This window comes from Paralichthys olivaceus, chromosome 14 (assembly GCF_024713975.1).
Source record: "Paralichthys olivaceus isolate ysfri-2021 chromosome 14, ASM2471397v2, whole genome shotgun sequence".
NCBI lineage: Eukaryota > Metazoa > Chordata > Actinopteri > Pleuronectiformes > Paralichthyidae > Paralichthys > Paralichthys olivaceus.
The window spans coordinates 11,766,947-11,785,599 of NC_091106.1; the positions used below are offsets into that span (position 1 = coordinate 11,766,947).

Below are 18,653 nucleotides of genomic sequence, written 5' to 3' on the forward strand. Positions count from 1 at the left end.
GCTCATAAGATACGGAAGAAAATGGAGCATTTGCGCAACTGCTTAATGGATGTATCAGCAGAGTAAACAAAACCATTATACTCACTTACCACTGTTTTTAAATCTCAACGTCCGACAATTCCCCCTGCTTCTCTGGCAGCTACGGCCAAATGTTTATTTATAATTACAGGTGTCCCTTTTTCAAAATCAATGCAGATACAATAATAAACTGTTTTAGAGATTTTTCAGACATATGAAATTTATTTTGTTTGTTCGAGACAAATTTCAGGAAAAACCTGATCTCATGAAAGTGTAAAAATTCAATTTAGCATCAAAACCAAAAAGGTTCCAGTTAACTCAATAGAATATATGGATACTTTGCTGTTATTTTTATATCTTGTGAATGCTTATGTAAAAAAGGATAATTCCTCTTATAAAGCTTAATGACCTATTGAAAACATTTAATTTAAAGGAGTGTATATACTTTTTCACAGACAACACCTGACCCCATGTGAAGCAGAGCTGACTCTTTGGGGCCATGAGAAAATCAAAAGTTCTGCAAGTAACTTCTGGTTGGGACACACGATCCAAAACACTACCCACGTCTTTACAGGTGGTCTGCCACAACACTACCCACCCAATCAGGTGAGACGTACAGCTACTGCTCAGTTTCTCTACTGCCCATTGAAATGATAATGATCTAAAGATATACCTAAAACTTACCTGCTGTTACATAATATATTATGGAAATTACGTTATAATACAAAAAAATCTATCAGGGACAGATCAAGGGAAGGAGCCGGGGGGAACTTGCCCCAGCTCAAATTTGATTGGTCCCCTGAAGTGTCCTGATATATATATATATATATATATATATATATATATTATTTGTTCTCACTTGCTAACAACACTAGCAAATAAATATGAGAACTTGTTGCATTTTCATTTTCTAAACCTTTTAGAAGTTCACAATCAACAATATGCAATGGTGTGTGGGTGTATGGGTCAGGATTTGTTCATGGACTATAATTGGCCTCTGTGTTAGTTATGGCTCCTCGAAAAAAATACCCTAGATCCACCATTGAAATCAATTGTCGTTTTTTTTTCCCTCTTAGAAAGCAAAACCTTTTCATAACTTCACTGGCTGCATCGAAATCATTGAAATGAATAACCTGAAGAGCTTTCACACATCTGATGCCATCGCCAGCAGCAATGTGGACCAATGCAGGTAAAGGCTCTAGATGCTAAACAAAATTGATTATTGATTATATTTTCACATTTGATCTTTTGTTTTTTATCAGTTAAACACATAAAGTAAACAGTGTGTGTGTGTGTGTGTGTGAGTGAGTAAATATGTTGATTGATCATTTAGTATAACCCTGTAGCTCCAGTATTCACAGTTTGCTTTGTGTGATGCATTGGGGAATACCCGACCACTTATTGTGACAAATAACACTTGAGTTTTCCTCTTTTCTTTGAGAAAAATCTGTCTCTCCGCTAAATTACTGCACTTATTTTTACCTTAATGGCTGAGGCTGTCTGCGCAGGAGTCTAGATCCCATTTCTAAACTTAAAAGCAACGTTAAATTGGATTTAAATTGGATTTTTGACCAATAAACAACTCAAACGTGTGTAATTTTGCAGATATACATTATTTGCCACCGAAGCCCCTGCAACAACTTCCTCAATTTTGACAACTCGATCAACCATCACTGACACAGTGAACACAACAGCACCAGCAGCTCCCACACAAACAACAACACCTCCCCTGCACCAAACTCAAGTTTGCCTTGAAGGTTTCTGCCGCAACGGAGGAACGTGTCACCAGCTGCAGCTTCCTGGTGGAGCTGTTCCTTCCTGTCACTGCCCGCTTCACTTTACTGGAACTTTTTGCGAAAAAGGTAGGCTTGTGAAAAGGATTCTTTATATTTAAGCTGACTGTGCTTCCCTGTTTTTGTACATAATATATAAAACACATGCGCATGCAGACACACAAGCATTAAAAAAGCTTAAAAACCTACTGTACTGTGACCTCCACAATGGTATCTTCAAGAGCCAGCCAACAAATTATGTTGGTTAATATATGCTGAGCCTCTTTGGCTAATAGGTTTCACTTTGCGGGAGAATAGAGTCAACTGCATTAGGAATTTTGAGTGATGTGAATTATTCAGGATATGATTAATGAAATGAAAGATCCATATAAGCAGCTTGAACTGCCGCTGTGTGTCCCATGTTCACCTCCAGCGCTCCCGAGAATGAGAATATGACCTTGCAGCACTCGCTCAACATTCAGCTGCAGACCTCATCCCTGTCCCCCACCAAAAATATTTATTGTGTACCAACCACTCCCAACACTCGACAGCGGCACCAGACACACATACTAAGGAGTTCTTCCTTTTCAGACTTCTGCTCAGCACACATGCGATGTAGCTGCTGAAGTTTCTTTATACCTCTCTCTAGAGGCGTGGTGTGCTCTGACAGTGAAGGAAACAGCGTCCCGAGTTAAGCGATCTCACACGGCTGCATTATAGCTACAGTATATAGTTAATCCTCCATTACAGATTAAAAAGGCACTGACATAAATTAAATATGTCGTGAGTGAATTACATATGTTAAATCTATGTATGTCTTTTCTATGTGGGAGGATTTCAGCGCATTACAATTGGTGAGCACATTACTTCAAACAAGCTGTTTGCTTAACCGCTCCTCCAAGCACTGAATATCCAAACATAGCTTCACTTCATGTTTAGTGTGTCAAACGTTGTCTTTGTGGGTGGTTATCGTTGTGAAACTGAAACTGTTGCTGGTGACAACCGCACAGATGTTTTCAGGTTGTTTGTTCAGGATTGTCCTCAAATTCAATGCAAATCTTAAGTTGGACTCGAGGATTCACAGATGTTGGTGGTCAAAGGTCGAGGTCACTGAGACAGTGAATGCCACAGGATAAAGTTTTCAAATTTGGCACAAGTGTTCACTCACTGATTTGAATGGTCAAAGGTCACAGGTCCCATTGACCTCTCAAAACATGTTTTTGGACATTTCAGCATATCTCAAATAAAACCACAGGGCATTACCTCTATTTTAAACCCATTGTCTTTTCCTAAACTGAAGTTGTGTTGCCTGAACCAAACTGCAACTGAAAGCTAAAACCAGCAACCCTTTCAGTGAGGCAGCAGTTTCAAATCGTAGACTGAAAATAATATGGAGGACATGACAGCTCACCAAGAGTAAAGCCAAAGCTTCTTAATCACCACCTGGTGGCTGGCTGCAGTAGCCTATATGTCATGAGCGCCGCCTCGTCTATGTTAGTTGTTGGATCATGGCCAAAGTGCACATCACAAAAATATTTATCTCAAAAATAGTTTCTATCATTTTAGGTCCTTATCAAGTGTAAATTCTGTTTTAATTCCAAACAATGCAATTATTTCCTTAAGTTGATTATGCTGCTTTGAATTTACTTTTAAGTAAATTGTATTAACTTACTTTAAAGTTAATTTAACAGAATTCAATGTAATTAATCAATGTAATTAGTGGCATGACACTGCGGCAATTCTTTGAATTTAATTTTGTTAATTTTGTTGAATTTACTCTACTCAATTAAACGTCATAATTGACATGTGACACTGACTTACAGCCTCTGGCTCTAAATGCGGCAAAATGTCATGGTTTGTATCCGGGATATTTTGGCTTCATTTCTGGATCACGGCAGGAAGAGGAGACTCATCGTCCATCTATATATAGAGTCTGTGTTTCAAACACAGCAGGTATAGGTACCATCGCTGTCACTGTAAACTACACACAGTGTGAGTCACATGCAACTATATAAAGCTTGATTTAAGAACACTGACTAAGGGGGGTAATATAAGGGGGGTCCTGTAATATTAAAAAATGTTTTTGGAGAAAACAAATTAGAGTAACATCATTACTTATTAGAAGAAGCCCCCCAGGTATTTCCGTTGTGAAGGAGTCCTGTAGGTATCGTTCAGGACAATGGATTATGTAGGACTTTTCTTTCCAGCTCATCAACAGTGGTGAGGCTTTCTCCCTTTTCTTCCTCACTTTCTCTCTCGTGTAAAACACTCGTCTCTTCCTCTGCTACTCATATAGCACTAACAATTATTTCACTCACGGGTATTAGATAACAAGCTTTGAATAACAGTGACCACCAAATGCCATATGTGCTGTGCATTTCAGGCCTGGGGAATATTTCAAGCGATGGAAATTCTTATTAGCATCACAAAAGGTTCCAATAATGGAAGCTGGATTGATTTCCCCCATTCACAGCCCTCGTACATGATTTAGCCTGATTGCATAATCCTGCAGCCTGTTTACAGAATACATGGAAATCTGACAGAAGGCCGCTCAAAGCTAATGTTAACAATCATTAACATGGCTTGAGCAGCCGTATGCACCTGACACCTCGTATTTGACACCTCCGCCGCTTGCTCCAAAAATGCTAATTTACAGGTGTTTAAGTAATCTACCGAAATGTTATTTGTCTCTCCGGGCACTGTAACAAAAATGGTGCTATTTTTAAGAACTCTCATTTGTTTTTCCCGTGGGAGACAAGCTACGTCGAGGAAAGTGATGCGACCGCCCCCTCTCTTACATGACAGAGACGCTGCTTGGCTGAACCAATAAATAAGATGATTTGGCCAACTGCTAAAGAGCCGGTAGAGAACAGAGCATGATTCATGTATTGATCCGTTCACTTCTTTATTGATTTAATGATTTCTTAGCATCAGAGCGCTAAGGTTCAGAGTTACTAGTGTGCCACAAAATATCATCACGTGTGACTGAGGCCCATTAGTCAGTCGCATGAGCATCACGTCTGTGTGACAATGTGCTACCTTTACTAACAGAACCCTGATAACCCAATGATGCCTTACAAACCTGTATGATGTGATTTTACATGCATATATTCAATTCCATGTTTGATTTCATAACATTCTCACAAATATATAATTTTATTTTTACATTTTGTTCCAAATCAATCAACAAAACCGTTTTTCAGGAGTTTTGCCCTCAGCTGTTTCCTTACCTGACCATGAATTTCGTTCCTGCTTATCCCTCAACTTTGCTCTCTCATAAATTTCCCCTTAAATACAGGCAGTGGCCTTTTAGACGGGTTTCTGCTGAGTTTGAGGAATTCGCTCCACCTCAAAAGCGGTTCAGTCTCTCAGGTTTAACGGAGTGTAATCTCGCACCAGCACTCGTCCAGTCATGTGCTTTCCGACCCCGGTGTAACCCACGGTCAGATGAGTCCAGAGGCTGTTTACATGCTAAGGAAAGTCTGTGCTTTGCTGTATGGCAACTCCTCTGGGTAACAATCCTGTCCTCACATCTTGTTGAGTCTAGTAAAAATTAAGTAAGTCACCCCTGCTCTTAGGTAATTAAAGACACATCACCCTATCAAGTGACTAATGATGTGGACTTGTTTGTGTCCTAGATGAAATGCTGACATGACATAACAGCATCTGAGACTCAACTAGACGTGCTTTTGTCTCTGCAGCCTCTTTATTATAGTTGAAGAAGTTAATATGATACTGACATAATTAACATTAGTTAATACATGTTCCAATGTGATCTATTGTAATCTATTATTTGTCAGTTTGACTCGATATAAAATGAAAAACATGCAAAGAAACAAACTCTTCACAATCTTTACAATGATAATGTCCATCCACAAATTATTGAATTAGATTTAAAGTCCTTTCACCACTGACTTTAATACATGTTTCTGTGTTAGAGTACTTTGAAATCCAAGATTAGCATATTATATTTATTTATTTGTTTACACAGTCAACACAAGAGAAGTAATATATATATTGGGTGTATAGCTGAAGCTAATATTTAGTCAGAAATTCAGGGAACGCTGAGGCCAATTAGTCTTGGAGGTATGCCCTCTCCGAGTGTCCTTGTAGTAGACGTATTATATTAAGATACAAAAGTTGAATGTACTTATGCTTCAGTATTTCTATTTTATGCTTCAACTCAGTCACTTACCGAAGGCAAATATTGTTTTGCATGCAAATCATCCAAGGATTAATATAAATCATAATGAATTACCATAGTTAAATCTACTTCTTTCTACAGTACATAAAGATGTGAGTACTCGCTTCACACTCCTCACAACATGCAGATGAGCGGACTTTATTCCCAGTAAAGCTTTAAACTGCCCTAAAGAGCTAACAGGTCAGGAATCATACTGTCAAATGTAATACTAGGGAAGACTTTCACACCTCTCTCAGGGACTATTACCCTCAGAACATCTGGATACCTCTCAAACCTCACAGTATCAACTGTCTTTTTGTTTTAGCTCATCAAAGCTGTCACTCCAAAACTTTCAGCAGGTATCTCTTAGGTGCAGAAGTTGTTTAATATGTGTGAGCTGGGAGTTGTGCCCTTTTTCTTTGGTTCTTGGGGACGCACCAAGGTGTACTGTAATCCAGCTCAGTACCTGGTGAAATCTGTGTGTGTGCGCACAGTGTTTGATACCAAGAAGCCAACCATAAGATGGGTTATGTCAAGATAAAGCCAGTTCATCTGAGCATGTCCGAGTTTTAAGCTATGATAAATTGTCTCTTCAAAGACAGCGGGGTAGGTCGCAGACCTTGCCAAATACATTCTGTCAAGTATGTAAGCATTCAATTGAAAGCTAAGTGATCACACAAAAAATTAGTTATGGAGTAAATGGCTGCATGGTGACGAAGAAGGCATAAAAGAGGAAAAGCGGCGAGGCAGGAAATTATTCAGACTTGGTCTGTATTGATCATGACCTCCGTCTACGGCTCATTACCTCATGTCCTTACTTCTCGTTTGTATCGGAAGCTGTGATGTAGGATGTTGGCCAGAAGGAATGAAAGATGAGAGCACAGTTTTGACTCCTTTATGTCTTTTCTACATTGTTTACCAAACCATAATATTTAATGCAAATAAAATAATATCCTCTTTATTTTCTCATCGACCAAATTAGTTCCTGCCTAATTTTCATCCAATCTAATCTAGGCCCAATATGTCATATCCTTCTTAATCAATACAAGTACATTTTATGTATCTATAATATTCAACATCAGATGGTAACAGGGGGAACTTGAATGACTGGGACAAAATGTATAATGTTTACAAAAATCATAATGTGAAATATAAACTGCAGGTGATATTTTCATAGATGAGGACCATCTTCTGTTGTGAGGAGAAATAAATAATTATTCTTTAAAGAGCAAACAAAGAAAGATGTTCCAGGGTTGTGAGCCTCTCTGCTTTTGTTTGACATTAATGGGACCTGATGAGAGCTTGTCAGCTTCTTGCTTTGCCAGCACACTGGCTAGATGCTGCCAGCTCTCTTTGTGGGCATCCAGTGTGTGTGTTTGCTGTAATTAATCTGCCCCACTCACAAATTGCCAGCCAACATTACAGGATTGATTCATCATTCTCATTCCATAGAAACCTCTTTTTCCACAAGACAAGAAAACACAGTTCGTATTTTCTCTTTGTAATTTGAATTATTGGCTGTCATGTCTGATTCATATAATTCTCTGCGCAAGGAGTCGGCAGCCTCTGATTGGTTGGGGAAAGGTAACGGGGATACTGCAGGTCCTACAGGCGAAGAAAACAAGATTGTGACTATTTGAGAAATGGTTTGAAGACTTGTTCTCATTTGTTGGTCTGGTGACTGATCGTGAAACCCAACAATGTCAGAATCCTACAAGCATCCAGGCCATGAGGAGTCTTTACTGTCAAATGTACTGATTCACCTTGCTGATATTTCCACTGAGTATCAGACTCTGCTTCTCTTCATACTCTTGTTAAGATCATTGTTTCTGAATAACCGAGACCCATCATTTTGTGTTGCCGCAAATAAACCCACCATGTCAGATTCACACATCATTCCAGTCAGCAGAAAAATTCCAATGTCAAACCACAATACGTGGGATATAAGAGTAATCAATAAATGTGTGCATCGTTGTATAATGGTGTGGTCATTTGGGTTTGTACAAATGTCACAAGGCAGTGAAAGGTAGATCCAGATTTTTATTTGGATCAGCACCAAATTGCCCACACTCATAAATGTCAGTCCCCCTCATGTGCTGGATTTTTTATTCTCTGAGAGGTCAATAAAAATGTTGAAAAACTTATTACCTCCTTAGTGGTATTTAATCAGATCCATGATATCTGTTTTAGCATCAAAAACATCCAAAACCAGTTCAGAAATTCTTCTAAATGTTGCCAATGATTGACTGACAATAGTTTGTCCATTGCCATTGTTACGCCAATCACGAAAACTTAGACTGCTTCTTGTTATGTGTTTATTTAAACAAATTTTGCAGCGTTCTTTTATTACTCTTCTTTTACTTTCCAGTCTCTTGTAAATGTTGTCAATCATCCAGTTCTGCTTTCCATTTGATCCAAAATCAAAGCATCAAAACCAATGAGCAGAGTTAGAAGAAAATATTCATATTTCTCTTCCAGTAAAAAAAAACAAACTATACACTCGATGAATTTTTCCGCTGAGAACAAACTGCATTTTTTCCATTGAGATGGACTCAAAGTATAGAATCCTTTGAGCTGAGGCTGCCGTGGCCCATTTTGAATCGACTTTCATGTACCGGAACAGCACACTGTCCGCCAGGTGTACGGTGTCCTTTGTGTAAGAGCCAACAGATCATCGCTGGCTTGTGCAGTTGATGACCTGAGTGGGTACCTCCCCCACCTCTGCGTACAGTCATACACCCCTCTGTCATCCAGTGGGAAATAACACACCAGCACATAGTCCCTGACAGTGGCTCTGCTGACTCTGCTCACATGCCTGTTATCAGTGCTGCGGAGGCACACACACCAGGCAAATCTTACTGTTGTGTTTACTAACAAAAGCACTGTGTAGGATTAATTTAGATATAAGTCTGAGTGGATTCTATTCACAAATACAAACGTGCATGTTTTCTTTTCTACGGCATATCATATTCACGTTTTCACCCTCCCTTTAAATGCATTTCATCACTTTCTACTTCTCTTTTGTTTCCAGATGCCAAAGTATATATCCCCTCATTCGATGGCACATCTTATTTGGAGCTGCAGCCCCTTGCGTCCCTTCTCCAGCCTTATTCTGTGCCTGCTACTGTCAAGGACACCGCTGTTATTCTCTATCTGACAGTGAAAGCAAGATCTGCACAGGGCACCATCCTCTACTGTGAGTGCAATCGGTTTTTATTGCAAATGTGTGAAAGCACTGCAACACTGTGAAAGCAAGCAGAGATAAAAGCTGGAAATATAGCCTGTGCATATCTACGCTTATATGACCATTATGTTTTCAAATGGCTCTCTTCCTGTGTATGTCCTTGTGCTTGCACTCAGGTTTTTATGGTTTTTATGCCACAGAGTGCAAGCTATCATGTTCTTCTGCCTTGAATAATGATGTTTTAAGTGGCTGATATGTTGCAGCTCCAGTGTCATGATGCATCACATTGTCTTTTATTAGATCTTAGAAGAAGAATAGTTCATCATTTGGAGAAATGTTAATTTTCACTTTCTTGTGCTGGACAGTTTTTTGGCTTTGGCTCAGTTCAGAGGCGAGGAAGCAGTTTCCAGCCTTTGTGCTGAGCTAAGCTAACCCACTGCCAGCTGTAGCTTCACACTCACATGCACAGACATGAGAATGTTGAAGAAGCACACATCCCCAAAAGTTCAACTTTTGTTTATGATATTGATAGTGAATGTTTGTTCATATATGTTTTCAAACTGACCATTCAACAAATTGATTTTAATGTGATTTGTAAATCAGATTCATATGATCAAGATATTTACTTGAAGAAAATAAAGTGTGCTCTCAAGCAATGTGATGTAAGCCCCTCACAAGAGAGGGGGCCAATCTGTACTCTATAATGATGTCTAGACATGTTATGACTAAGGAACAGTTTTTCCTTACTTCAAAAATTGCCCTCTTGTTACTGATCTGCTTGTTGCTCTCAGCCTCGTTTATCTTTGGCTCACTAATCACGCAGACATTATACTTCAGCCTTGGCTTATGTTTCAGCAGCTGAACATTTCATACTGTTTGTAAAATTACTTTTTCATTCCCTTTTCACAAGGCCAGTTTTTCCAATATTATCACTGTTTTGTGTGTAATTTTGTCAGTATTTCACGAAATATATCAAATACAGGGATACACCGTCAAAAAAAAAAGTAGTTGTCCTGCTGATTTTCATAAAATCATAAAAGTCATGGACTGTATATAAACCAGGACAACATGTCTCCGAAATCAATATGATATATCCCAGATACGAGTGCTGCCATCTTATGCATTTAGAAACGGCAATATAAACTTGATCAAACATCAGTGTAATAAGAATGACTTTACTTTATTTTTAAAGGTTTATGACCTTTACTGCAGCCAGCCACCAGGGGGCAAATAACACACTTTGGCTTCACTTTTTGGGAGCTGTAATGTCATCCATCTTTGTTTCCGTTCTATGATCTGGGTTGTTGTGGGTAAATCCGCTGCTCAGTCATGAAGAGTTGAAATGGGTTTGCATCATTTGGATTGACATGTAGGGTTGTGGGATAAACGGTAAAACTGATTGTGACTAGTTGGTTGTTGTGCTTATAGTCGTTTGTGATTGTCAGCGGGAGCAGAAAAGTCCAGTGTTTACAACTGTGTGGTGGTTTGTTTGCTCAGAAAAGGGGGTGATGACACCTCTGTGTTTCTGAGTGCTAGCAAACAAGGATGTTTGGCCACAGTAATGGTGCCGTAGCCTTGAATCAGACCAATCTGCAAGATCATGTTCAGATAGAGAGAGGTTGGGCCAAAGCAAAACCATTTATCTAAAACGGGATGTGTTTGTTACAATGGCTGACAGGGGAGGGCCCAATGGGAGCGCAGCCAAGGGAGTTTCATTAAAAACTAAGTTAGCTGCTGTTGATGTGGGAAGGTCAGTATTAAACAAATGAATGAATTATGTATTTGATCAACATCACAAGTTCTGCTGCTCAGATTGGTTGTGGGTCTATCCATTTGCATCCAGAGGCATTTTGGTCATCAGCGTGCCTTTGAAATTGAACATTTAATGAAATCTGAAGTGATTCGCATACAGTACAGATCAAATCAAACAAGATATGGATCAAATTAACTATCTGTACATTTTTCAATTTAATTTCAGTTAAAAAAGAAATGCATCCTTGGGGTGCCCACCAGCTCACCTGGTACCATGGGTGCCCTGCAGAAGGAGGCTGGGGTCCTCCTGCAGCTATTGAACGTTTAGGTCTGACTCCGCCCTTTGCTGAGTGCCGTACCCCATTATGTCCTATTTTTAGGCTTACTTTGCTGTCAATACAATAATCATAACCAATTTTAAGACAAAAAATCTCTATAAAGATGTTATTTAGAGAAAGCAACAGGAGCTGTAACCTAAAAGGAAACAAATGAAATTGTAAGAACTGGTCACTCGCACGTGGGGAGCGAGGGGGGCTGATCTTGACCTCTGCATTGTATGTCTGCTTCCTGTCAGCTCCTTTGTTTCCACACCTGCACACACACACACACACACACACACACACAGTTGCACGCTCCCCTTTGTTGCAGAAGGTGATTTGGATAGGTAGGCCAGGCAGTCACTGAGTAGACCCTTATAACAATGGAGCATTGTGTTGTGAGGAAAAAGAGTCCGTAGATTTCTGGTATTTTTTCAGATCCTGAGAAATCCCAGCCATGAGAACGTTGTTCCATTTATCAAGCTTTTTGTGTATTATACATCTGTTCAAAGTATGTATGCAAGTAGTAGGAACCAGCCAACTCAGGGCTGAAGCTGCTGCATGAGTGCCTTGAGCTGTGAGGCATCCACCGATTAAGAAAAACCGACTGTGTGCCTCTGTGGACAGCAATTGTAGCACCTCGCTCTAAAAGAAATAAAGGAGCCGCCATGATCTTGTAAAGCTGCCAGTGTCCCCGTGTGACTCTGCAGCGAGTCAGGGGCAGGGACAACAGAACTGGCATCGTGTGGTGATCACAGGTGATTTCCTCTGCACCAACTGGACAGAAACATCACAACCATCATCTTTGTAGTGTAACCTAGACCAACCTTGTATTTCTGGTATTGTATACAGTAGGGCTGGACGATATGGAAAAAAATCTTATCATGATAATTTTTTCGTATCAGTCGGTATCAATATTGTAGAAGATAGTATCACCAGTCTTTGTGGGAACATGCTTTTGACACAATGTGCAGTGCACAGTACTCTGCTTCTTGACGGACTTTAAATATACAAAATATCTTGTCATTACCGAATTCCTCAGACCCTTCTTTCCAAAAACGTCCTCGTCTTTTGAACCTTGGGCTGTTTCTTTTGGGGTGTCATCTTCGGTAATGCTGTCGCTCGTGTTTTCGTTAAAATTTCCTGTCGGGGAGCTGTAACTCTATTCCAGCCACATGATTGGTGTGGCGCAGCGCTATTCTCATGTCTTATCATTATTTTGTCTTTCAAAACATGGATGGAATGACTTCTATCAACATTGTATCAACCATGTCTTAAGTTTCTATGGAGGAAAAGTTATTTTGCAATAATTATTGCAATATTCTATCATTTTATCACCCAGCCCTAGTAAACAGGTTCATGGGTTCTTATTTACATTGGCTGAACTAATAACTGTTGCAGCATGCCACAGGAGTCACCGTCCCTTTCTTTTCTTGCTTCAAACAAATGTTCAAACCTTTAGTGATTTTTAACAACAGATGTAACAAATCTTTAATATGTTAATCTCAATCCTCAGAACTAAAACAAAAATGGAGGTGGACTGCCAGCATCTTCATCTGGTTGTGCTTGTTTGTGCAATGTTTTGCACTGAAAGATGTCCCCAGAAATATGTTGTTTGCCTGGTAAAGGAGACAAAAAGTTACGCTAGTTTTGGTTCTAAACCCAAATTCGCAACAACCGTTTTGTGACCCTTCCCAGTCAGATCGCTCTCATTGGCTATTGTTGGTTTCTGCTCATTCGTCCTATCGCTGTTCCTTCCACACTTCACCACTCGCTCAGCCCCAAATCAGCAACGCCCCAACATTTGTTGGGAGGGGAGAATGGAACCTGAAATCGTTATGAATATCCTCTAGTGTGGGGCGACCTTGGTGAACCATTTGGTGCTAAGGCCATGTTAGTTAAACTGTGTTAAGCAACTTGAATTAGTTATTTGATTATTAAATGTAAAAAGTTTTCTCTAATAGTTGATGCAAGTGCTGTCTCCAGTAGATCTGGGAACTAATGACCAAGAACAGTTAATTTCATCTTTTATATTCCATTATGTGGAAACATATTTCTGTAAGTTTCTGTTAGTTTGACGATATGAAACTTGGAGTCTTGTTGTCCTTAGAGTAATAACGGTTTGCTAATAGCTGCTCTGAGCAGACACTTGCCTCCCAGGATGGCTGGTGTTCCAACAAAGACTTAAATCTTTCTGCTTAAGGAGCTATTAATTAGCCTGCTCTTAGAAACTAATAGGACTTTAAATTAGTGCTTTTTATATGGTTGGTGCACTTGAAAGGTCAACTTGCTGAGCCTTATATATATAGAGAGAGAGACGATAGAATCAGTTTGAAGATAAATATATGGTATCCTGTCTGACACACAGGTGCCCAATTATAGTGGTCAGAACTTGTGTCATTCATTACTGTTTGTGTGTGTGTGTGTGTGTGTGTGTGTGTGTGTGTGTGTGTGTTTGTTTGTGTGTTTGCACTTACCTATTTGTCAAACACTTAGACTGTTACTTATTTGTTGCTGAATTCAGTGATTTGAGTTATGGAAACTTTGTGGCGACATTATTAAAGAACTATTTGAAACTGTCAAATCAGTGGCTTGAGGAGAGCGGTGCAGGATAATTGCTGAATAACAGTTTTAACACTGCAAAAAAGAAAATGACACACCTATTGGTGTTTTTTCAGTTTTTCACCATGAAAAACATGACCAGCAGTTTTTGGATTCCTCGGATACATTTGCCATTGCCAAAAGCAATGCTCTTTGTATCAAAGAGTTTGCATTTATGAATACACCAAAAGAAATAATGTTCCCATAGTATTCAGTAATTCCCATTGCCTTTAGGGAGCTGTGGACATGAATCAAACAAAGCATGTTTGTTTTTCCGAACTGCAGAGCCACGGATACATTTTCAGTGTATCTTGTGCTAAAATGCATTTTGCACTATTATAACTTGATTAATTTTGTATAGAGAAAATAAAAAATTGTGTGGACGAAATTGTGTTTAGTAAAAAAGACTGGAGCCAGAGAAAGATTCCGAAAATACCTGAAGTGAGTCATCAGATGTGACGCGGCAAGTGTGTTAGATTGCGCCCAACGTCAAGCTAGCGAAATCATTTCACCTCCACCCTGTCATTAAGTTGCCTCGTATATCCGATGCCATCATTTATCTGTCTGTGTTGATCTTAAGTCACTGTCTGTGTCTGCCTGCACAGATTTACTCTGTAGATTAGTTTGAGAAATAATGACTGCTGTGTCAACTTGATGGGGGCTTCACCAGCTTCCACCACACTCCTCAAATGGATGCAAACGCTAATGTGAATAAGGAAACATACGTCATGTTTTAAAGTTGGCGAGCTTAATTAATTTGGCCCCCATCCTATCCTTTATTCTAAGCTATACACTATTTCCCTGCCGCAGCATATGTAAGCCAGAGAGCGGAGTGCAAGCCTTGTCAGGCAGAGAGATGAATGTTCAGAAAGCATACATAGAGAGGGCACAGAGCCTTTTATCTAGTAATGCATCCTGGCTCGTAGTGCACCGTCTCTTTCACATCAGAGGACAGGAACTGAAACGAAAACTCCAGAGATCAAACAGACAAAGTTAATCAGAAGACAACCAAAAGACATGCATTGAGATGCGGAGAATCTCCTCGCCAGACCCTCTCCTCAGTCGCCGCCTTTTTCACACCTCTCCCTGAAGCAAACATGCAAGTCTCCCCCTGGACTTCAATTGTCAGCTTCGAGAAGAGAAATACAAGGAGGTGGAGGGAGAGAAGGTTGAAGAAAGAAGGAGAGAGAGAGCAGGTGACAGGCTCTGACAATGGACGAACGCTCTGTTAGGCTTGGTGCGGCATAACAGGGCCGTGGGGACAGAGGGGCGAACAATATAGAGGAAAAATAGAAGAATGAAAGATGGGGCAACATTGTCATGTATAGTAAATAATATCTGTCAACATGAGAGTTATGGCACTAAGTGGAGAACTGGTTTGAAAAGGAGACAAAAGCTCATTGAAATTGAGTCTCTGTAGTTCTTGTTGTCTTTGCCACTGCATTCATTAGCTGCAGGCAGGCCTCCACTGAATCTGTGGTTTGGCAATAATGTAGATGATGTGCCGAGCATGATTATGTTTTTTCTTGTCATTTATCCACACTAACATGCCTTGCATTTATTTTTTTTGTTCATGAGGGCTCACAATATCATGTATACCAGATGTCTGGAAAACATGTTTGAAAAGTAGAATTAAATCAATAACCTTTCTATAATTGTGCAACTGTGAAGAATTGCACAGATACAATATATGAAAAGTATATTTACTGTATTTTTGGCCAAAGTGGCTTCACAGCCTCTGGCTCACACATTTCAGTCTCTCTCACTGCTCAAGGTGACTTCATTTGCTGCCAATCTATTTCTATGAGAATCACTAAACAACTTGCAGAGACTCGCTGCCTGCGTCATAGTCCTAATCCTTCTCTGAAAATAAGCATCAAACGAAAGTATTAAACATTGCATCTTTGTTTGTTTGTTACCTGAAGTTACTTTCGAAACTTTTTCATTCTATCAGGCAAAGGAGAGAAATATATGCACTGCCAAAAACTGGCACTTTCCGACATATTTGTGCAGTATCTGACATTATGTCCAACGCCAGTTTTTATTAGATTTTCAAGCTCTGCTTCATCATCTCTCAGGTGTTTGAAGAATCTGTCCTAACCACATGAATTAAGAGAAAATTATAGTAATTGTTAGAGACGTGGAAGTGAAGTTTTGGATAAAAAGCTTAGTAACTTTAAATCAGCAGATTTATTCATTTCAAGCCACAAAGTACAGACTTGACTTGTTGACAAACGATAAATCTTCGGTAAACCCACCTCTTACCATCACAAGGCACAGTGTGTTCCAGCCAAATATATGAATATATGATGAACTATAATATCACTCAGTCGATCACATATCTCTGCCAAGGTCTAACCCCCTTAAATTCAATCAAGCCTTAAGCCAACAAAACAAGGCAAATAAGCTCCATTGCTGAAGAATGATAGGCTGATGGAAAGATAAACCAAATTAAGGCCCATCCCCCCTCATAAAGCCACATTTAAATCCACATTTAAAGACTCTAAAAGAAAAAAATGCCCCCTCTTGCCATTTTAAATGAAGTGATGAAAGAAATTCCTGGCTCTAAACAAACAAATGACAAGGAGTGAAAACATAACCTCCTTAGTTAAGACAAAAAGTATTTACTTTAGTAGTTGAAGCAGTAGCAAACTTGAAAAAACCAGAAGTTACATTAGATAACCAAGATGGTGAATATGCTTTATATATGTCAACGCGCAAACAAAAAGTCATATAACTTTAACTATGTACATAAATTCAGATGTAGAATTACCCTATTTTCAAAATCAAGTAAAACAATGCAAAATGATGTTAGTTGAGGATATTTTAATGCTCTGTCAGGGAATTCCAGCAGCCAAATAGTTTAATTTGATAGTCAGTTTGAAAAATAATAGGAAATAAATGCCAGAGATCCTAACCCTGGTGAGATGTGATCAGATTTTCTTTTACCTCTTAAAACAGCATTTGAATAGTATTAGATTGTGTGATGAATCCGTTTCAAGCAATGCTGTAAATATCACTCAGCAATTACACCAAGGACTCCGACCTGTGTGGCACTGAAAGTGAAACTGAGGTTGCATGAGGGCTCCTGCCACTGAGGTTTGCACCATTAACAAGAATCTTGTTCAGTTGCAGGGACATGTTGGACATCCATTTCATGTCTCTAAGGGACAGGGCTGTGTACAAATAAGTACTGATGGGATGACTATGATAGCAAACACTGAGTCTCTGGATGATGTGGCCGACTGGCAGGGGACCAAGAATTGATCCCTGGAGAACCTCACACACAAAGTCAACCTTTATAGGCATTAAATTACTGACTGACACAGGAAAATGTTGTCACTTTAAGTAGGATGCAATGCATTTATACTGTATATTTTCATTCCAGTGAATAATGCTCTGGCTCTCTACTTTGTCCCTACTGCTGTTTTTCTCAGCGTGTAGGAATCATACTTTTCTGCAGAACAAGGATGATGAAATGCTGGATTATCTGAGCAAGATATTCCTCCTGTGCTCCATTCGGCAACAGTGGTTAGTAATATGGCGCTGTTAAGTGCATCCCCGTCGAGTCCTACGACAGGAAAGACCTCCAAGTCAGCTTAAAAGATGCATTATCAGTGTGCAGCATATTAAGGGAAGCGTAGCCTCTCTCCGACAAAGAGTTGGGGTATTTTTATGGATGCCTGTCTTAACCCTGCAGGAATTGTTTGGAGCTTTCATATCAGTTGCTATGCAGCCTCGAAACAGAAGACTGCAGCTTTTTGCACCATTTTCCTCTGGGGTCCAAATCCTGCTCCCAAGCCTGCACTTCAGAAAAGATGGCCCACATGCTAAGCTTTTCGGTGACACAAGACGGTCGAAGACACCTCTGTCCTCACCCAGTGAGCCACACAAGCCCAGTCTTCAACTGTCCTGGCTCAATTATCATTGCCACAGTGGAAGACCCCCCCCCCCCCCCCCCCCCCAAAATCCTTTTACTGTCTTTAATTCAGTTGAAATGGACCATGTTGACAACAGTGAAACATTTAAGGCCTCTCTTAACAGTGCACCTCTCCTGTGCTGTCCTCTGCCCTGCAACCATGTCCTCCCTGACAGTGGCACAAACCTGGCAGGCTCTCTCTCTCTATCTCTTTCTTCCTCAAAGAGCTGCATTCTTCTGTTGGCTGCCCTCTGCTCATGTCGTCTTCGACGGCCCTGTGGGACTGATGTGCTCTCTCTCTTTCTCTCTCCCTGAAGACCCCAGTAGCCTGTGTGGGAGGATTAATGCTGCCGCTGTCTGCTGCACCTTCAAATGCACTGATTTGCTTGCAGGAGACTGTGCTAGCCTCACAGAAACTCCCATTGTTATATGATGTGCACATTGCATATGCCAGGATTGGAAGTGACAAATGTAATAATGAAATCCTATTTCACAAGAGAAAGTTTTGAGCATTAATGGGAACATATGATGCACAGTTTTTAAGTTTGTGGTACTGGCAGCTCCACCACAGAAAACACTGCTCCTAAGATATTTTGGGGTATTTCGCATTTATTAATTGGACAGTAAGTGTAAAATGGGGAAAGAGAGTAGGGAAGACTTGCAGCAAAGGGCTGGGGCCTAACTTCCGGCCACTGCAGGAGAGCTCAACCATCGTTAAGTGGGATGCCCACGCTACCGGGTGAGCTACAGGGTGCCTCATGATGTACATTTGCATAATGCATGTCTAGAGGCTAGTCTGGCATGACCCCTAACAAAGACAGTTAAAGCGAGAGCAGAGGCCAACATTTCCTACATGTGCACAAAGCTGTCAACAAATCACAACTGAGTGGGCCAGCTCACCAATCAG

At 40.1% G+C, this 18,653-nt stretch overlaps 1 protein-coding gene across 3 annotated transcripts in view; it reads left to right on the top strand.

Annotated features, from left to right (window-relative positions):
• The window catches only part of eys (eyes shut homolog), a 188,816-nt gene that overhangs the window by 131,574 nt on the left and 38,589 nt on the right, over nucleotides 1-18,653 (top strand). For all 3 annotated transcript variants that reach the window (XM_069538391.1, XM_020092694.2, XM_020092703.2), the window contains 4 exons: nucleotides 474-624; nucleotides 1,095-1,207; nucleotides 1,624-1,880; nucleotides 9,005-9,169. In XM_069538391.1, the coding sequence (XP_069394492.1) occupies nucleotides 474-624; nucleotides 1,095-1,207; nucleotides 1,624-1,880; nucleotides 9,005-9,169 (686 nt within the window). The remainder of the gene's footprint in view (nucleotides 1-473; nucleotides 625-1,094; nucleotides 1,208-1,623; nucleotides 1,881-9,004; nucleotides 9,170-18,653) is intronic.